We start from the raw sequence: 22,027 nt of genomic DNA, 5'->3' as shown, positions 1-22,027 counted from the left end.
GCTCTGACAAAAAGTGACCTATAACCTTTTGAAGGAAAATGTGCTAAATTTCCATTTTTTCATACTTTTGCGAACTCCTACAGCTTTGGTTGGATTCGTTTCAAACTTGCTGTGTCTCATCTCGAAACAGGGGACATTAAAATTTGCTCAAGGATTTTGGATATCTCGACCTGATGATGAGGGCACCCTTCAACGTTGACATTTGGTGCACTCAACACAAAACTGATCAAAAAGGCACAACGGAGGATATCTTGACAATCAGAATTAGCTTTATGGCCAAGTGTGTAAAAACACAAAAGGAATATTTCTCTGGCAGTCAGTGCTTCCCTGGTTACGACATTCAGAACAAAGAAAAGAAACAGCATAGCAACAAGAACAGAGAACAAGATACATTTCTTTTTATAGGAACTATTTCTTATAAGACGTACAAGATGTAAAATCTATATAGATAAGTGTGTTAAACAATGCCAATTGTGCAAAGGGAGCAGTTTAAGGTGACAAATCGTATGGTCTACAAAAAAAATATATAAAAAAAGTATGTACAGTACATACATATATATATATATATATATTTTTTTTTTTAACCAATACTGATTGGACCAGCAGGATGTGAGTGAGTGTCCTAACATGTCACAAACAGGTTTACTGATCAAGAAATTATTGACTTACTTGCCAGGGGGAAAAACTGTTCAAATCCCTGCTACTTTTGACTTTAATTGATCTGTAGTGCTTTCCCGATGGAAGGAGCTGGTGGCCGGGATGTGGAGGGTCTGAAAGGATCCTGCCCAACCTGGACCAAGTTCACGTTGCGTATAAGTCCTTGATAGTGGGTAGCGTGGTGCCGACAATCCGTTCAGCGGTTATGATTGTCCGTTACAGTTGAGTTTGTCCTTTATTGTGGCGGCCCCAAACCAGACTGTGATGTCGGTACACAGTACTGACTGGATAACTGCTGTGGAGAACTGTTTCAGCAGCTCTTGTGACAGGCCGTGCTACCTCAGAAGCTGCAAGAAGTATATCCATTGTGGGGCTTTTTTGAGGATGAAGTTGAAGTTCGTCCCCCACTTCAAGTCCACTGAGACTTTAATTCCCAAGAACTTGAAGGTCTCAGTAGTTGACACAAGACAGTTAGACAGCGTCAGGAGCAGCTGTGGTGAAGGATGCCTCTTGAAGTCCACAATCATCTCTACAGTCTTTAGAGTGTTCAACACCAGGTTGTGATAACCACTGAAACTGTACATGCTGATAGAGGACATCAAGACACAAGAGAAAGACATTGTGCCCGACTTAGATCCTACAGGAAGTGAGCTATGACCTTTTGAATGAAAAGAGTGGCAAATTTTTGCTTTTTGGGGGAGTATACATTTTTACATGGTGCTTCTACAGCTTTGGTTGGATTCACTTCAAACATGCCATCTCTAGATGTGACCTTAAAAGTACTGAAAATCTTTTTGATACGACAAACTATAAGATGGGGGTGGACCTTCAAACTTTTCCTTAAATTTTCTCTGACAACACAAAAAAAACTGACATGAGAGTATCAGTCTCTCATTTGTTGCACGTTTCACTGAGAGCTACCAAACTCGCTAACTGTATCACTCCCGGACATACAAAAAACTCGGAACACACGTACCCTAACCCCAACACACAGTGCGCTGCGACTTTTACATCCCTTTATTACATCGTTACAACTGTACTACTCGGTGCAGTACTTTTGTTTCGTTACAAGTAGAGTTATCAAACTGGCCAGGTAGGGGCTCATCCAATTTTGTAATCAACCTTTTCACTATAATCAACAGAAAATGCTCTACGCCCTTTTGAAGATGCCAAATCTGCTTTTTAGCCATATCTTTTTTTATTTCAATTCAGTGCCTCACTCAGGCCTGACAATTATTTCAGTCTCTGGTGCCCTCATGTGGTTGTAAAGTAACCTAAACATAAAAAGTTCCATGTTTATCCATCCATCCATCCATTTTCTGAGCCACTTATCCTCACAAGGGTGGCGGGAGTGCTGGAGCCTATCTCAGCTGTCAACAAGCAGGAGGAAGGGTGCACCCTTAACTGGTTGCCAGCCAATTGCAGAAGCTCCATCTCCCTCCATTGAAATACAATCCGCTGCCTTTTACACATTCCTTTATAATTTCCTTTTTTTCTTAACAGATTCTCACTATTCCAACTTCTACGTGTTCCACTCCTTCGATCTGATCTGTGAACAAGTCACATTTCCCAATTTTCCAACAATTTCAAAATAAATGTCTGAACTTCCTGCTTTTTACTATTTTATTTCAACCCATCCATTTTTTACGGCATTTCCGGGTCGGATTGCATGGGCAGTAGCTTGAACAGGGATACCAAGACTTCCTTTTCCCCAGCCACTTCATCCAACTCTTCCGGAGGGATCCCGAGGGGGGCCGATTACTTTTTCTCATGCTTTCTTTTTTCCACTTTTCTATATTTTTTCAACTGTATGCGTTTTTGTACCTTTTTGGTCTTCTCTTTCCCTCTTTTTCATTTTTTTGCACAACTTTCATCATTCTTCTGTCCTTCTTTCTCAAACGTTCTCGTTGTTTCTGTGTGCATGCCTCAAGTAATTAGGCCTGAAGAAAAAAATGTTGTGGTTCCGATTTTCTACATTTCACAGCACTAGGGTATGCAGGTAATTTTATTTATTTATTTTTTTACAAAATATTTTTCAATGGACCTTTGACATGTCAATCACTTGTACAATAGCACCCAATCAGATAGCCGCATTGTCTTAACCCCTGGCTTGTCCTGCAACCTCCCGCAGCCATGTCCCACAAACAACACTGTCAGTAGCGTGCATTTTGATAAGTTAATATTAGCACGAAAATGGTCCTCAGATGCGCTTGGGGAACATGCAATTCTGACGAAAGATAATCTGCTAGGTTACAAGGGGCCCGGTTGATTAATTTTCCAAAGCCTAAAAAGCAGATGGCGAAGTGTCTCTGATGGATTAAAGCTTGCGGAAGACGTCACATACAACTCAAGTGTAAAAAATATCAACAAACACAAAGCTGTATGTTAAAAGGTAAGTGAGGGAGAAGTATCTTCGCTGAGTTTAATTGAATTATTATCAGTGCTTTATACATGACAGGAGAACAACTTTTACTTTGTTAGTGTATCACTGACTTGCTGAATGACGTGTGTAATGTTTAATGCCAAAATTTGGATTAGTCATACGTAAATGTGCGATGTCACGCAAGAGAAATGTCAATTTGACCATTTGTGTCACATCGGACTTTTAAGACATAGCACTGGGTTCCATGACGAGCCAAGTCAAATTAATACACGCATTCACTTATGAAGGCTACAATGATATTACTCGTGATCTTTCCAAGTAGAAAGTACTCACCCTTCTTTACATGCGCCATACGATTTAACTATTTTATCCTGTTAGATTTCAATATGAAGTTTGTGAGGCGTCAAACTTTTTTTGCATCAATAGCCAACGTTTCGCTGTAACTCTGACATTGCGTCCTGCGCCATCCAAAATCTTAATTCTGTGTACATATCCTTTCTGTCATGATCCTCCCGCTCCAGCACGAGCTGTGCGCGCAGGTGCGCTGATTGGAAGGTGCACACCGGCGCCTCATGGAGTCTGATTATGCTGTGGATTTATATGACCGCGATGACAACTGGCCGGCGCCAGTTCGTCTGATCTTCATGTCCCGTTCGTGTGCTCCGGTATCCCTGATTGAACCTGTGTGTACCGACCTTCGTCCGTTCTCCGACCAACCTTGTAAGCCTGACTCCTTCGTTACTTCTGCCTGCTTTGATTGTTTCCCTGTGTACCAACTCCTGCCTGTCCGCTCATCTGCTCTCTTCGCCCGACGTCCCAACTACCGCTGCTGCACCGGACTGCCTGCTCGATCCCCGACCTCGGCATATAATAAACGTGTCTCTTCTTGAACTACCTTGCGTCTTCCGACTTCCTGCATTCGGGTCCTACTCTCGTTTCCGATGGGACGTGACACTTTCGTGAAATAGTTGAGACCTCTTTGTAGAACTCTCTTGGACAGGTCTGATACATTTGGCAAAAAACATACCTCATTATTATAAGGAATATGCAATAGAGGACAAAGTTCAAACCTATTTATGTTCAGTCTCCATTTTGGAAGATTATGGGGCATGGCAACTGTAGCTAAGGGAGGCGGCGCTGAAATGTAACTCGACATCAGACATGCATGTAACCATGAATATCTGGGAAAGCCTGTCTCTCAACCTGGCAGTGTGTTATTTCAAGATGCTACTCTTAAAATCAATCTGAATAAAGAGAGAAAAACTGTTGTATTTGATTCTTTCATGTTGAATACAAGTCTTCTTTTCCTTTCAGCTTGTCCCATTGGGGGGGGGGGGGTGTCGCTGCAGTGTGTCATTTTTTTCTATCTAAGCCTATCTCCTGCATCTTCCTCTCTAACATCAATTGCCCTCGTGGTTTACCTCACAACATCCATCAACCTTCTCTTTGGTCTTCCGCTCGCTCTATTGCCTGGCAGCTCCATCCTCAGCACCCTTCTACCAACATACTCACTCTCTCCCCTCTGGACATAACCAAACCATTGAAGTCTGCTCTCTCGAAACTTGGCTGTCCCTCCAATGAGCTAATTTCTAATCCCATCCAATCTCCTCACTCCAAGCAAGAACCTCAACATCCTCATTTCTGACACCTCTGGGTCCGCTCCCTGTTGTCTCTTCAGTGCCACCATCTCTAATCCAAACATCATGGCCAGCCTCACCACTGTTTTATAAACTCTTCCCTTCATCCTAGCAGAGACTCTTCTGTCATATAACACATCAGACACCTTCCGCCAGCTGTTCCAACCTGCTTGATATTTCTTCACTTCCTTACCAGACTCTTCATTACCGTTGCTCTGGATTGTTGACCCCAAGTATTTGAAGTCGTCCACCCTTGCTATCTCTTTTTCCTGGAGCCTCACTCTTCCCCCTCCACCTTTCTCATTCACGTACATATATTCTGTTTTACTTCGGCTAATCTTCCTTCCTCTCCTTTCCAGTGCATGAGAAACAATGCAAGGAACAATGAGCAAGATTCTCCATCTTTCTCATTGTTCCTCCACTTGATCCCTGCTTTCACTGCTGATCACAATGTCATCTGCGAACATCTTGGTCCAAGGGGATTCCAGTCCAGCCTAATCAGTCAGCCTATCCATTAGCGCAGCAAAGAGTAAGGGGCTAAGGGCTGATTCCTGATGCAGTCCCACCTCCACCTTAAATTCTTCTGTCACACATACGGCACACCTCACCACTTTCCTGCTGCCCTCATACATGTCCTGTACTATTCTGACACATTTCTCTGAAACACCGGATTTACGCATGCAGTACCACAGTTCCTCTCTTGGTATTCTGTTACAGGCTTTCTCTAGATCCACAAAGACACAATGTAGATCATCCTGACCGTCTCTGTACTTTTCCACTAGCATCTTCAAGGCCTACAATGTGTCTGTGGTACTTTTTCTAGGCATGAAACCATACTGTTGCTCACAGATACTTATGTCCTGAGTCTAGCCTCCACTACTCTTTCCCATAACTTCATTGTGTGGCTCATAAACTTTATTCCTCTATAATTTCCACAGCTATGCACATTGCCTTTTTTTTTCTTAAAAATGGGAACTAGCACACATTTCCTCCATTCTTCAGGCATCTTCTCGCCCGCTCGTATTCTGTTGAAAAAATTGGTCAAAAACTACATAGCCACTTCTCCAAATGGGCCTTTCCGTGTCAATCACTCATACAATAAAAGCTAATCAGATAGCCGCATTGTCTTAATCCCTGGCTTGACGTGACCCTGCTGCCATGTTGTCCCAGAAGCAATACTGGTTGTCTGTAGCGTACACTTGGAAAGGTTAATGTTACGAAGAAAATTGTCCTCAGGTGAACTTGGGGAATGTGCAATTCTGGTGAAAGATATCCTGCTCGGTTACAAGGGGCCTGGTTGATTCATTTTCCAAAGCCTAAACCCAGTTGATGACGATGGAACAAGGCTTGCGGAAGACCGCATGTACAACTAAATGTGAACAATATCAACAAACACAAGGCTGTATGTTTGAAGGTAGGTGAGGGAGAAGTATCTTCTGAGTTTGATTTAATTATTATCAGTGCTATACATGACAGAACAACTTTTATTTTGTTAGTGTATCAGTGACTTACTGAATGAAGTGTGTTTTATGCCAAAATTTGGATTAGTGATACGTAATGTGCAATGTCATGCAAGAGAAATGTCAATTTGCCCATTTCTATCACATCAGACTTAAGACTGGGTTCGATCAATGGATCCGTGAGAATGATTGACGGCTCCCTTTTGACCAATCAGTGAGCGTCATTTTCTGAACTCCACCCATGCTATCCACAGCCAGGATCTTGTACTCCCAAACTAAGAGCGTGTGCTTACTTTAAACATCTGAATTACGAGTGTATAGTCCTGCTTATATCCAATTCAGAACTATGGTGCTTCGATGTGGCTGGGGAAAGTGTAATGAAGATGAGCGCTATCCAGAGAGATTACTGGGAGACTATCTGGTGCGCTGTCCCACCTTGAAGTGTAATTTATATAAATGCAAACGGTGGATTAAGGCTTGTGGTTGACCTCACGACCAGCTGAACATATCGAAGATAAATCAGCACAAAGCCGTCTGTTCCAAGGTAAGTTACTCAATTAGTTGGTGTAACAGCTATAAAGTACAATGATGATGACCATCTCCTGGAATGTGACAAGGGGCTTGCACTACAAATTGACAAAGACCATCCCATTATTTTTAACATTATTCTTTATTTATTTCATTATTTTAACATGTAGTTCATGTCCGTCTGACAGAATTGTTTTTCTTTTCCTGCTTTCTGTTGGTTGAGCGACAACTACTACACTTATCCGCACGGGTTTGATTTTGGACCCTCTTGGTTTATTCCACTGCTGTGGCAGAGACGTGCAGCTTTGCTGACACGGCACGTGAGAAGAGTTATGGAGTTTGAGCCCTTGTAGAGATTTAATCAAATCAATAATATGGGAGCACAGCAACACATACCAACCGGCCAGCACATTGCAGAAATTTTAACTGCTGTTCCCAGTGGGGAAACCTTGACATTATGAATATATCCCTGTTGAAATTAATTCAGGCCTTTCTGTACACTCTTTGCCGATATTTCTGATACCATGGGCACAAAGGAAACAGAAATACTATCGGGAATTCGCTCTAATGAATCGCTCATAACATGCTTTGTCCGCGCTGCGTTCACAATTTTGATCGGTAGCTTGGGGTGCCTAACAATAGTATCTGAGTAAGCGTGGCTTAGGCACCCTGCACGGATCCACCCATTACGATGCAAGTCAAACTTTTTCATCTGGTGTCTATGGTACTGACTGAGTTAATCACCACTGTTTAAATGTACTTTTAGAAAATCGAACCTAACTCACTTATAAAGACTACAATGATATTACTCATGATCTTTCCAAGTAAAAAGTACTCACGCTGCTTTACATGTGCAGTACGATTCCACTATTTTATCCTGTTGGATTTCAATATGAAATTTGTGAGGCATCAAACTTTTTTGTATCGATTTCCAACATTTCACTGTAACTCTGACATTACGTCCTGCTCAGTCCAAAATCTTAATTCTGTGTACATATCCTTGTGTGAAATAATTGAGAACTCTCTGTCGAACTCCCTTGGACAAGTCTGATGCATTTGGCAAAAAAAGTACACCAATATTAGTTGGAATACGTGATAGAGAATCGACTTCAAACCTGTTATGTTCAGTTGCCATTTTGGATGTGAGCAAAAAAGCTTGTGGGCCATGGTGATTGTAGCTAAGGGTGCGGGGCTTAAGATCGGCAGTCGGAAAGGTCCATTGCTTCCATACCTCCAAAGGTATGTCATCAAGACCAACTGCCTTTCCATTTTCATCCTCTTTAAGTGGCTTTCTAACTTCCCCCTTCTTAATGATGGCCACTTCCTGGTCCTTCACACTTGGCCTCATCTACTCTTCCTTCTCTTTTTCTTCATTCATCAACTTCTTCCATCCTCTCAGTGTCCCACTTCTTTTTCACTAACCTCTTTCCTTGTATGACTTCCTGTATTTTGGGGTTCCGCCACTAAGTCTCCTCCTCCCCTTGCCTACCAGGAGAAACACCAAATACTCTTCTGCTTGTCTCTCTGATCACCTTGGCTATAGTAGTCCAGACTTCTGGGAGCTCCTCCTGTCCACCTCCGAAAGGCCACACAAAATTCTTCCTTTTTCAGCTTCCACCACATGGTTCTCTGCTCTACCTTTATCTCCCTAACCACCACCAGAGTAGTCCCCTACACCACCACTCTATGCTGTTGAGATATACTCTCCGCTACCTTACAGTCAGTAACCTTCTTTAGATTACATCATCTGCACAAAATATAATACATCTGCGTGCTTCTATCTCCGCTGTTGTGGTCACTCTATGTTCCTGGCTCTTCTGGAAAAAGTGTTCACTATTGCCATTTCCATCCTTTTTCAAAATCCACCACTATCTGTCCCTCAAAATTCCTTTCCCTGTATGCCATACTTACCCATTACTGCCCGTTTCCTTCACCAACATGTCCATTACAATTCGCACCAATCACAACTCTCTTTCTGTCTGGGATGCTCAGAACGACTTCATCTACTTCCTTCCAGAATTTCTCTTTCAACTCTAGGTCACACCCTAGCTGTGGAGCATAGCCGCTAATTACATTATACATAATACACTCAATTTCAAATTTCAGGCTGATCATTTGATCTGATACTCTTTTCACCTCCAAGACATTCTTCGCCAGCTCTTCCTTTAAAATATCCCCCACTCCATTTCTGTTACCATCTACTCCATGGCAAAATAATTTAAACCCTGCCCCTAAACCTCTAGCCTTACTACCTTTCCACCTGCTCTATACAATATATCAACATTTCTCCTAATCATCATGTCAACCAACTCCTGAGCTTTTTCTGTCATAGTCCCAACATTCAAAGTCCCAACACTCAGTTGTGGGCTCTGTCCATTCCTCTTCTTCTTCTGCCAACGAATCTGCTTTCCTCTTCTTCTTTGTCTTTGACCCACAGTAGCTGAATTTCCACTGACGCCCTGCAGGTTAAAAGGTCTAATCCAGAAGACCTATATTTTATTTATACATCACACAAATGTAACAAATTTTTAATTAAAATGTATTTTAAAAATTCTCAACACAAAAGAAATGAAATAAATTTACGCCAACTTGCACATTTTCTTTGGAATCCAAATGCGTCCGATGTCTGTTTCAAACCGAGGCTCTGTTGCTGCTGCCGTGAGACATCACGCCAAGACAACCCCAGTAAACACAATGGCTTCCTACACAGACAATCATACACGCTGCAGGTGGGATCTCGAGGAGATAGACAGCAGTGATGAAGTTTTAATGGAATGCGCTGTGGAAGAGGTAGGAACTGAAGAGGAGGAATTTTCTTATTCTTCCCATGTTCGAAAACCCTCCCATGCAGGTCTAATCCAACCATATATGTTCGAACCTGTGTTGACGAATGCAACACAAGGACAGGATTCGGCGAGACCTGACGAAGTTGACTTGGAACTTCATACCCAAAACACAGAAATCAAGAAATCAACGTACACCTTGTTGACAAAATCTAATTCAAACATGATTAAACATCTGATGCTGCTTGCACACAACAGTGAGTCATTTGTTGTTGTTGTACTAGCGATTAAGTCGGCGTAAAACAAAAATCGAATCCTTTGGAATTGTTCTCTGTTGAAAGATCACGTTTATAGGGCATTCTTCACATTATTTTGATGTATTTAACTCTTATTTTAAATAATGCACCGAACACTTGAAAGCACACAGTGCCGTAGTTGGATTTCAGGAAGACCTTAGTGTCAAAAGTACACTAACTTTGTACAGTGTCCAAATTTCATCACCTCCTAAACATCAGGTGGGTTCGGATATTCTCTGACATATATCTGTATCGGTATTGTACTTACATTTAAAATGAGGTCGATACTTGTCAATATTAAACATGTATGTACTTACTTGCTACCGAAGCCAAGTGAACACTGTACCGGGTTTTCAAAGCAGTCTTCCATGAAATGCTTGGAACATTTTACTGTCCACTTTGATTTGTAAGTCCTATAAGCCCGCTTTGTCTTCACAAACCTGGTCTATAACCTGTCTCTGTTCATCTTTCGGCCATTCATTTACGCTGACTCAGTCAGCATTTGACGCAGAACAGCCATATACAACACACTTCCTCACCATCTTTGCTAGCTTTTTCATTCTCTGGCTAAATATTGCCTTGACGTGACGTCACATTACAGGGAGTTATGGAATTTGCCGAATCTAAGTGACATTTCTAACAAAATCTTGACTGACTTTGACGCTAATTTATTTCATTTCTATTGTGTTGAGAATTTTTTAAATATTTAATGAAATGTTAGCTACATTTGTATGATAGACAAATAAAATACATTTCCTCTGGATTAGACCTTTCACTGTGCCAGGGGCAACCATTGTTAACCCAGGTCACGACCAATCCGGTATGGTATTCTTTTCCCATTGGGTTGCATTTGTTGAATACAAGTCAAATGCTTAAAAAAAATAAATAAATTTTAAAAAAACTTAAAAATCTTCAAAGGACCCAAATTTTTGAAAAAAATGGAATGTAAATGTAGGAAAGTACAGGGAGAGGAGAGGAATCATGCAGAACAGGCGAGTGTATGTATGAGGATACCAAATAAATTTTCATATTTATGTTTTTTTTTTTTTGTCCCGTTCACCTATTTGGTCAAGCAGAATGGAGGATCTGTCTCCTTTTTTGCTGGGACAGTTTTACTGTGTCCGTTTTTCGTGGAGTTTTTAAAGTGCCACTGACATCCAAAGCATGAAATTTAGTATGTTGTTAAAAGTCTATGTTAAGACCCCAATGCACCTTTTTGCTCATATTATACAGTTTTTATCCTGAATACGAATCTTAAAACGTTATGAAGGAACGTTTTTATTTTTTGATTATCTGCAACAAATGATTCCACATTGCTGTATGCACTGAAAAAGGTAGGAAACGTCGTGGAAAATGCCAATCAGGGGCATGACGTAGAACGTTGTGACAACATGGATCTCATAGGAATACAGTGTAAGAACGCCAATGAATTTTCCGATAATTCGAATGATGAACATTATTCTGAAGGGCCCCACGAAGACGTGGAGGAATACAAGCTTTTTGAAAGCGTTAAATGTCAATCAATTTGAGCCAGTTAGACAGCACACACGTTCAAATTCAGATGAAGTAGCTGTTGATGAAGAAGCCGACACAAGCAGTCAGACCCATCGTGGAGGATATTCCTCGTGTTGGAAATATTGACTGGTAAGTGTTTGTGAGCTCCTTGTTTGGTTTAGTCATAAACTGATAAACAGTAAAGGGTTCGACATCCTGAATGTATATACGAAGTTTTCGGTCTTGTTTTGAAAATGCAGTGTATTTAGGCTTGGTTACCGACAACTACTTTGCGTGTAAAATCCTTATTATTGCACCAAAACTTTGTGCTTGTAAACCATGTAACGGTGTTCAACGTTTTCAGGGGAAAAAAAATACATACCTACTCTGCGCGGTTGAGCTTGTCGAAGCGTGTCCAGGTTCAGCGCCCGATCCAAGTTCGCATTTTGTCCCCTGAGCAACAGTGATCTGTTCTGGTGTCTGAACTGGCTGTATCGTAGGCATCGCTCCGGGTTTTAGCAGTTTTTTTATATTTAAAACCCATCTCAGGCATGAGTCCGCCAGTAAAAGAGTCTAGGGTAAAATGCTCACTGCATATGGTAGACTGTTGACCAGGTTTGGATAAACTAGCTCTCTTTCTTTGCACAAACCTGACCCACTGTCTTCTGAGGCTTGGGTCTTTGGGAAAATAATGTAAACTATGACCAGTATCATTCGAATCGCCACAGAACTGAACCACACACGTCTTCACCATTTTTACGGATTGGTTTCAGCTTACAATCACTGAGAAATTCTCGAAACGAATGGGTTTTTCTTCAGCGTGAATACAAAAGACTCATCTTATTGTCGTTCCAAAACAGCCCATCCCAGATTATGACATCGCCCACTAAATGAGTTGTTTTGCAGATAAGAGAAACAAAGTTTGCGGACTTTAATTCATAAACACTTATATTTTTTTGGTAAAAACATCAACCAGAATATGCATTTTATGGAACAGTTGAACATTTTCGTCTAAATAAAATAATTTGCATTAGAAATTAAATGAAATGAAGCTTCTGAGCAGCAAACAGGTGCTTCGTACCATTATTGCTCCCGCCGCCAAGGAGCCTCCCCTGCATTTCCCGACCGTGGTCATGGTCCTGTCTGCATGATTTGCAATGCCAAGTTCAGCAACTCTAGCCTCGCACTGGAAAAACTAAAGGAATACTTTGAAAAGCTGCATCTAGATGGGCATATATGAACACAATGCTTGCTGGATTCAAGGTGAAGAGAGCCAGATTCGATGATAAGGCCACTCTACCTGCTTTTAGATTTGTACCAATTAACAAACCGATCCTCACAACATGATATGAAGTAAGTGGTGAAACACTTGTAAAACCAGATCTGATTTGATTTGATTGATTTCTGATTTGAATATTAAGCCTTCAACTCAACAAGACCACAGACGTTATTAATGTACCCCATCTTGCTTTTTTGTGCGGTAAATGAAAGACGACATGATAAAAAGAAGACATTTTATTTTGTAAGCCTCTTACAACAACAACTAAGGCAGCTGATATGAAGAAGCTTGTGGATGACTTCTTCAGAGAGAACAAATCTTTCGTGGGATATACTGTAGTTTCTGCAGGTTGTATGGACAGAGCTCAAGTCATGCTGGGAAGAAACTCGGGTTTTGGTGCGCTAGTAAAAGCCGATGCACCACACATCATTGTTACTCATTGTATTCTACACAGACATGCATTGGCAACAAAAACCTTGCCCCCTCAAAATGATAGAAGTATTAAAAACTGTAGTGGAATGTGTGAACTATGTGCAAAATAGTGCTCTGAGGCACAGAATCTTAAGTGAGCTGTGTAAAGAAATGGCAATTAGGTTGGAAGCACTAATGTACCATTCAGTTCAGTGGTAATCCCAGGGACAGGTGCTAAATCGTGGTTTTGCCTAGTGTGTAGAATTAGCATTTTTTGGGGGGGAAAAGCACCAACATTGTCATGCAAATTGCTTAAAAAAAATCTTGGTTCATTCTCATTTTAGCGTACATGGTTGATATATTTGCAGCTCTTAAGTACCTAATCAGCAGATGCAGGGGGGTGGAGTCAATATCATGGAAGCAGAAGAAAACCCAACAGCTTTTCAAAGACAACTTGAAGGCTTTTAAAATAAATAAATAAATAAATAAATAAAAATCTACATTTATGGAAACGATGAACAGAGAACAAAAACTTTGCAAACTTTCCCCTTCTTGACAATTGTGTACGTAAGATTGAAGATGTGACTGGAATCTGTGACATTTCTGTACCCATGGAACTGAAACAAGCAATTGCCACGCACTTGGATGATCTTACAAAGTCAAGTCTCTCGCAGATACTTCCCTGTACAAAACTCATATCCAGCATGGGTGAGACAGCCGTTCATGTTTGATGTTGAGACAGGAGAAGTCAATGATGAATACCTCGACAAAATCATTGAAATTCAGCCAGGTTCAACAGCAACTCTTGAGAACAACAACGCTCTCAACGTTTTAGGGTCAACAAATGGAAAAGTATCCAGTTATTGCCAAGAAAGCCCTGGTTTTTTTTGTTTTTTTTTTAAAATACCATTCGTTACAACATATCTTTGCGAGCTATCTTTTTCAAGAATGCTGAATGTAAAAACACAGAAAAGGAAAAGAGTTTGCTGTGAAAATGAGTAGCACTTGCCAAGGTGAAGTCATGCATATGTGAAGTGGTCTCTCAAAGGCAACACCAGAGATCACACTGATTTGCAGTTATGTAATTTGTTGTGTGAGTTCATGTACGGTTCATTTTGAGCACCAGTAGAAAAAGTATATGCCTTGAATTTGAAAAAAAAAATCTAATTTTATTTTACACTAAAGTATTGATCGGTGAATGTGCAATTGAAACTGGTGGGGTTTGGAAGCTCCAATAAGGTTAAGAACCACTGGTTTAGATGTAGTTTGAGCTCTTGCTTTGATAGTGACCTGATGCCACAGAACAACTGTTACAGACTGTAGCCAAATGGAGGGCAAGAGGAAAATAATATGTGATGACTTCCCAGGTGTGTGAGGACATAAAATATATATAATATAATAATGAGGAATAAAAGGAACTAAGACTCTTAGGAATCAAAAACTGTTTCCTACCAAATGCTCACAGAGAATGATATGCTGTGTAAGGAAGATGGGATCACTGTTCATGATGCAATGGAGGAGTCACCGGAGCTGGACCAAGTCATCAATGATCAGTTCCACAGATCTGTAAGGTAAGGTAAAGGTAGCCAATATGGATCTTTTTCAGATTGGGCATGAATCAGATGCTTCTTTTGAAGGTTTGGCCAAGGATGTGTGATGTAGCGAATAAAGTGCACTGTAAACAAACGTTTCATACACAAATATTGAAAACAAAAAAACGTTTCTCCACAATGTTCAAGTTAAACAGTGTTAAATTTCTCATTTATTTTTAGACTATAATACATGTTATCAGCGGTACGGTGGGTCAGCTGGTAAAGCATTAGCCTCACAGTTCTGAGGTCCTGGGTTCAATCCCAGACCCACCTGTGTGGAGTTTGCATGCTCTCCCCGTGCCTGCATGGGTTTCCTCCTGGCACACCGGTTTCCTCCCACATTCCAAACACATGCAACATTAATTGGACACTCTAAATTGCCCCTAGGTCTGATTGTGGGTGCGGTTGTTTGTCTCTATGTGCCCTGCGATTAGATGGCAACCAGTTCAGGGTGTACCCCACCTCCTGCCCGTTGACAGCTGGGATATGCTCCAGCACGGCCTGCGACCCTCGTGAGGATCAGCGGTGAAGAAAATGGATGGATGGAATACAAGTTATCAACACTATTAATAAAATGTTATGCCATTATTGAGCACTTATTTTAGTTGCTTGAGGGATTGTTGTTGTAGAGACTTTTTTGAAAAACAGTACAAATATACACAATAAAAGTAAAATCCTAACAAAACAGAAATACAGATAATTCCAAATATTTTGATCAGATGGATACCAGGAAATTGGTGGTGCGCATTGTACATCAGTAGAAGGATTTTCCTGGCTATTTATTTTAGGTCAACGTTGGGGGGGCACATTATACACAAGAACTTATGGTATACACTCGTTAGCATAGCATGTTTGTTGCCACTGCACCAAAGATCAGAAACAAGTGCCCGTGAGTTTGTTTTAACTTAAACCAAGACAAAAAATGTCGACTACAACGGCTAGATGTACAGCTGCTTTAAAATGAAATGTCATCACTCGTGCCGATGACGCCACCAACCCGCAAGTGGCCCCGTAGTCCGAAACAACAATAGCTCCCCTCAATGGCTTCAGGTGGGTATAAAAACACTGGATCAAACTACGTAATACGAGCGTCATGGGCACATTAAAAAAAAAAAAAAAAAAAAAAAAAAAAAAAAAAACAGGAACGTGCACGCAATTGAAATGGTCGTTTTTTTTGTTTTTTTTAAATATGCCCATTACCCTTGTTTCTATGTAGTTCGAGCTCACGTTGTTTTGAAAGCCACCTGACGCCATAGGAAAGCTATGGTGTCAGGTGGGCAAAAGGCTGCGCTCCAGAACTAAAACTCTTGGGATTCAAAAAATGTTTCCCTACAAAAGCCATGGATGGCACAGAGGATGACATGCTATGGGAGTAAAATAGGATCACTGTTCCTGAATTCAGGAGGCACCAGTCACCAAAGGTAGCTATGGTGCATATGTTTCAGATTGGAGATGAACCAGATGTTGCTTTTGAAGTCTTGGCCAAGGATGTGTCATGTAGAGGATAAACTGCAGTACGCACAAATGTTTTACTCACAAATATTTAATGCAAAAATTTTTCAAGTCAAATTGGGTTAAATATTTAAGACTGTAATATGAGTTATCAACAGTATTAATAAAATTTTATGCCACCATGGTTGAGGGATTCTGTTCTGATTATAGGGACCAGGACAACCGTGTCCTGTGGCCTGTCCCGAGATTATATTGTGGCTACATCAGCACCTGCACAATGATTATTATTAATGATTGTTGTACAGACAGTTTTTAGAAAAACAATATGAGTACAACCTTAGCAAAATATAAATACAGATAATTCCCAATTTTTTGAGCATAAGGGTAGCAGCAAATTGGTGATGGGCATTGTAAATTGGTAGAAGGGTTTTCCTGATTTTTTTAGGTCAATTTTGGGGTTGCGCATTATGCTTCAGGACGCATTATAGTCGGGAAATTATGGTAAATAAACTGGAGACAATTGTTTTTGGCAAAAAAGAAGGGAATTGCTCTTAGTAAACACCTGGACTCTCTGTCTTTAAAAAGCAAGTCTGAAACCTTGGTGTTCTGATTGATTCCAACCTGACTTTCAACAGTCATACCAATCAATCACAAAAACTGCCTTTTACAATCTGAAGAACATATCTAGAGTGAAGGTTTGTATGTGTCAAGCAGACAAGGAAAAGCTCATCATGCTTTTATCTCAAGTAGACTTGACTACTGTAACGGTCCTCTGACTGGACTCCTCAAAAAGAGTATTAAACATCTTCAGCTCATTCAAAATATTGCAGCTCGCGTTCTGAACAAAACAAAGCGGTGGGAGCATATAACTCTAATCCTAAAGTCCTTACACTGGCTTCCAGTCAGCTTTAAATTGGATTTTAAAGTTCTGCTACTGGTTTATAAATCACAAAATGGTTTAGGTCCTGAATACATATAAAAAAATTCTTACAGAATACAAACCCAGTAGAGCTCTGAGATCGACTGACTGGTCAAATAGTGGAGTGCAGAGTCCAAAGCAAACATGGTGAATCAGCATTTAGCTATCATGCTACACTCAAATGGAACAAGTTGCCAACAGGTGAGGTCAGCCACAAGTGTGAATGTTTTGAAATCCAGGATGAAAACTTCTTTTTTCTCATGCTAGTATTTCCACTTTTTAATGAAATTACTTGTAATGTACGTGGTTTTAATTCTTTATTGTAATATATATATATAGTCATTTTTATTATTTTTATCCCATTTGAAATGTTTTCTCTTTGTTTTCAGATACTTTTAGTCATGCAAAGCACGTTGACTTACCTTGTGTATGAAATGCACTATACAAAAAAAAAAATTGCTTTGCTTAACTACCTGTCTTGGATCGTTTTTGGTGATGTGGTTATTTCATCATGTAATTATGTTTGACTGCTTAATGACTAATGGTTTTGTGTTTGTGTATGTTTCTCACGTTCAGTCCTCCCAAGATTGCATTTCTCACAGAATACGCAAAGAGCTTGAGCCCAGTTGCAAAGGCCATTGATGTTCTACAACAAGAAGCAAATGTGCAGATGGCGTGGCTTGTACTAAACCATCACACTATTCAAGACCAAGTTTAAGAATCTTAAATTACCTCCAAGTATTGTAGGGCAGTGGTCGCCAACCTTTTTTTGCGCACCGTGGACCGGTTTCGATTAGGCAATTTTTTTTCCAGAGCCTGGCTATCAGGGTGTGGCATATAGTAATCCCTCTTGACTTCGAGGATCACCTATCGCGGATTCTGTGCATTGTATATTTCATCACACCCCCAAAGAAAAAAAAAACTGGTCGTCTCACAGTACGTACTATATCACTTTAAGAAGCTCCAAAAATTTTTTTAAAAAAAAGCCAGATTCACCTTTTGGAGCTGAGTGGCTGCATCATCGAAGCTCCACCCAGCATTCCCCTTTCTCCCTCCCTTCTTATTCGGTATTTTGCACGGATGTTGACTCTTTGTGCATATCCTCTCTAGTCCAAAATGCATCCGAAGCGCTTGTGCTTGATTTTAAAGCTGCTGCCGAAACACCAAAGATGAAGAGAAATATGCAAAAATATAGGATTGCTTGAAAATGCAGCTGGATTTGTTTTGCGGACAGTGGATTGCAAAAAAAATTTAAAAATTAGCCTAGTCACAATGAGGAGGAAGAGGAATGGAAGGAGCTGATGGATTGGCAAAAAAGTAAAACTTTCAGATATGATTCAAAGACAGAAGTTACGCTTTTGTGGCGCCATGATGGTGTGAATGAATCAGCGGCACGCCACAAAGAAAGATTAGGTAAACATCAACCTGAAGTTGCAATGAGTCATTCAATCACTCGAGGACGAGGCAAAGGTTGATTTGAAACCTTTCAAAGCGTGCAAAAATATGGTATGAGCTGTCGAGTTTAGGAATTGTGTTAACAGCGTTATGTCCTTGTATTTGGTGTTGGATTAAATGGATTAATTGTACATAAAGTTCTCATATTTGCTCTACTGTTTTGCTTTGAATGCTCTTTTGTAGTGCTTAGTATGCTTCTATTGACTCCTGTTGCCTTTGTTTGCTTACGGTTGTTTGTTTATCGACTCACGGTTGCTTCATTTATCTCGTGTTTGTTATATTTCGGACCGCTCTCAGGAAATCAAAATGAGGCTTCGAAAACTGGCTGGAGATGGTGAGAGACACATCCCGCGTTCTCCTCGCAAGCAAAAGTTCCTTTTGTCATAAGGGGGCGCTACACAGGTGAAATGCAAGTGAAAAAAAATTTGTCACAACGCAACACGGGCATTTGGTACTACACGAGAAGACCATATGTTTGCTTTGTGACTTTATGTACTGCAATAAAAATGTTATTTTATTGTTATTGTTTAACTAGACACTTGTGTTGTCATTTTTGTTTTAGGTGGGAAATGTATCAAAGCTGTGCTGTTTATTATGAGAATCAGGACGTCCAAATCCGAGTCAATGGTCCTCAGTTGGAAAAGGGTGGCATGCCCTCTCCATGTCGGGGATGAGATCCTTCCCCAAATGGAGGAGTTCAAGTACCTCGGGGTCTTGTTCACGAGTGAGGAAAGAATGGAGCGGGAGATCGGCAGATCGATCGGTACAGCGTCTGCGGTGATGCAGACTTTGTATCGGTCCGTTGTGGAGAAGAAGGAGCTAAGTCGAAAAGTGAAGCTCTCAATTTACCAGTCGATCTACGTTCCTACCCTCACCTATGGGCATGAGCTGTGGGTTGTGACCGAAAGAACAAGATCTCGGATACAAGCGGCCAAAATGAGTTTCCTCCACAGAGTGTCCCGGCTCTCCCTGAGAGATAGGGTGGGAAGCTCGGTCATGCGGGAGGGGCTCAGTGTCGAGCTGCTACTTCTCCGCATTCAGAGGAGCCAGATGAGGTGGCTGGGGCATCTGATTCGGATGCGTCCTGGACACCTCCCTGGTGATGTGTTCTGGGCATGTCCCACTGAAAAGAGACCCCGAGGACGACCCCAGACACGGTGGAGAGACGATGTCTCTTGGCTGGCTTGGGAACGCGTCGGGATCCCTCTGGAAGAGCTGGAAGAAATGGATGGGGAAAGAAAAGTCTGGGTATCCCTGCTGAAGCTACTTCCCCCGCGACCCGACCCGGAAAAGCAGTAGATAATGGATGGATTCTGCTGGGCCAATTACTACAACTCTACACCATCTGCACATCTGTTGTTCACCAATACAAGAAGACGCTACAGCGATAGCCAGTTGGAGAGAAGCTCTATCATGCCAAACAAACACAGATACAGGATGTTAATCCGGTGGAATCTGGGAGCTGCAAAGCTAGTGCCTATTTTTTCCTTATGTATCCTGAATTTTCCTTTGTGACCTGACACAATATTTTTTCGAGGACGCGTTTTATACGAGGAGGTGTGATGAGAGACGTTTGTAAGTACACGGCGGCAAAGCCGGAAAGCATTGGCCTCACAGTTCTGAGGACCCGGCTTCAAACCTCGCACTCCCTGTGTGGAGTTTGCATCTTCTCCCCATGCATGCACGGGTTTCCTCCGGGCACGCCGGTTTACTCCTACATTCCAAAATCATGCAACATTAATTGGACACTCTAAATTGCCCCTAGGTGTGACTGTGAGTGCAGTCTCTATGTGGCCTGCGATTTGCTGGCAACCAGTTCAGGGTGTACCATGCCTCGTGCCCGTTGACAGCTGGATACACACACAAACAGTGAAAAAAATAAGTTTGAACACCCAGCTATATTGCAAGTTCTCACACATTTCGACATCATGGAGGGGTCTGAAATTTTCATCATAGGTGCATGTCCACTGTGAGAGAGATAATCTAAAAAGAAAAATGCAGAAATCGCAATGTATGATTTTTTTAACGATTTATGTGTGTGATACACCTGCAAATCAGTATTTGAACACCTGTCTATCAGCTAGAATTCTGACCCTCAAAGACCTGTTATTCCACCTTTAAAAGTCCACCTCCACTCCATGTATTATCCTGAATCAGATGTACTTGTGTGCGGTCGTTAGCTGCATAAAGACAACTGTCCACCCCATACAATCAGTAAGACTCACTTGGAACACGGCCCAGACCAAAGAGCTGTCCAAAGACTGCAGAGACAAAATTGTACAACTCCACACGAATGGAAAGCGCTACTGAGAAATTGCCAAGTACCTTGGTGAAAAAAGGTCCACTGTTGTTCCAATCATTACAAAATGGAAAAAGCTCAAAATGACGTTCAATATCAATTGGAGTGGAGCCCCATTCAAGATATCACCTCGTGGGATCTCAATGATCCTGAGAAAGGTGAGGAATCAGCCCAGGACTACACAACAGCACTTAGTCAATGACCTGAAAAGAGCTGCGACCACCGTTCCCAAGGTGACTGTTGGTAATACACGAGGACGTCATGCATGGCACGGAAGGTTCCCCAGCTTAAACCAGCACATGTTAAGGCCCGTCTTAAGTTTACTAAAGACCATTTGGATGGTACAGAGGAGTCATGGGAGAGAGCTATGTGGGCAGATGAGACAAAAATGGAACTTTTTCGTCAGATTTCCTCTCACCATGTTTGGAGGAAGACGAATGATGAGTTCCATCGCAAGAACACCAACCCTACTGTGAAGCATGGGGGTGGTAGCATCATGCTTTGGGGGTGTTTTTCTGCACATGGGACAGGACGAGTGCACTGTATTAAGGAGAGGATGACCGCGACCATGTGTAGTGAGATTTTGGTGAAAATCCTCTTTCCCTGAGTCAGAGCTTTGAAGATTGGTCATTGCTGGGTCTTTCAACATGACTATGACTCGAAGCACACAGCCAGGAAAACCAAGGAGTGGCTCTGTAAGAAGTATATAAAGGTTCTGGCCTGACCTTGCCAGTCTCGTGACCTAAACCCAATACAAAATCTTTGGAGGGAGCTGAAACGCCGTGTTTCTCAGTGACAGCCCAGAAACATGTCTGACCTAGAGAAGATCTGTGTTGAAGAGTGGACCAAAATCCCTCCTGCAGTGTGTGCAAAACTGGTGAATAACTACAGGAAACGTTTGACCTCTGTAATTGCAAACAAAGGCTACTGTACCAAACAACATTGGTTTTCTCAGGTGTTCAAATACTTATTTGCACAGCTTTATCACACAAATAGTAAAAAAAAAAAAAAAAAAAATCATACATTGTGATTTCTGGATTTTTCTTTTTAGATTATCTCTCTCACAGTGGAGATGCACCTACGATGAAAATTTCAGACCCCTTCATGATTTCTAAGTGAGAGAACTTGCAATATACCTTCTTCTTTTCCTTTCGGCTTGTCCCGTTAGGGGTCGCCACAGCGTGTCATCTTTTGCCATCTTAGCCTATCTCCTGCATCTTCCTCTCTAACCCCAACTGCCCTCATGTCTTCCCTCACCACATCCATAAACCTTCTCTTTGGTCTTCCTCTCGCTCTTTTGCCTGGGAGCTCCATCCTCAGCATCCTTCTACCAATATACTCACTCTCTCGCCTCTGAACATGTCCAAACCATCGAAGTCTGC

The 22,027-nt window shown here is 41.4% G+C and overlaps 1 protein-coding gene across 9 annotated transcripts in view; it reads right to left on the bottom strand.

The window, feature by feature from the left end:
- LOC133513829 (calmin-like) overlaps window positions 1–22,027 on the bottom strand; it is a 107,189-nt gene that overhangs the window by 75,813 nt on the left and 9,349 nt on the right. For 2 of the 9 annotated variants that reach the window (XM_061844950.1, XM_061844953.1), the window contains exon 2: window positions 14,381–14,492. The exons of the other annotated variants lie outside the window; for them this stretch is intronic. In XM_061844950.1, coding sequence (XP_061700934.1) covers window positions 14,381–14,434 — 54 coding nt within the window. In that variant the 5' untranslated portion in view covers window positions 14,435–14,492. The remainder of the gene's footprint in view (window positions 1–14,380; window positions 14,493–22,027) is intronic. 9 annotated transcript variants of the gene reach the window in all.

This window comes from Syngnathoides biaculeatus, chromosome 15, assembly GCF_019802595.1.
Source record: "Syngnathoides biaculeatus isolate LvHL_M chromosome 15, ASM1980259v1, whole genome shotgun sequence".
Taxonomy (NCBI): Eukaryota; Metazoa; Chordata; class Actinopteri; order Syngnathiformes; family Syngnathidae; genus Syngnathoides; species Syngnathoides biaculeatus.
This window is presented reverse-complemented; position numbering and strand designations above follow the sequence as displayed.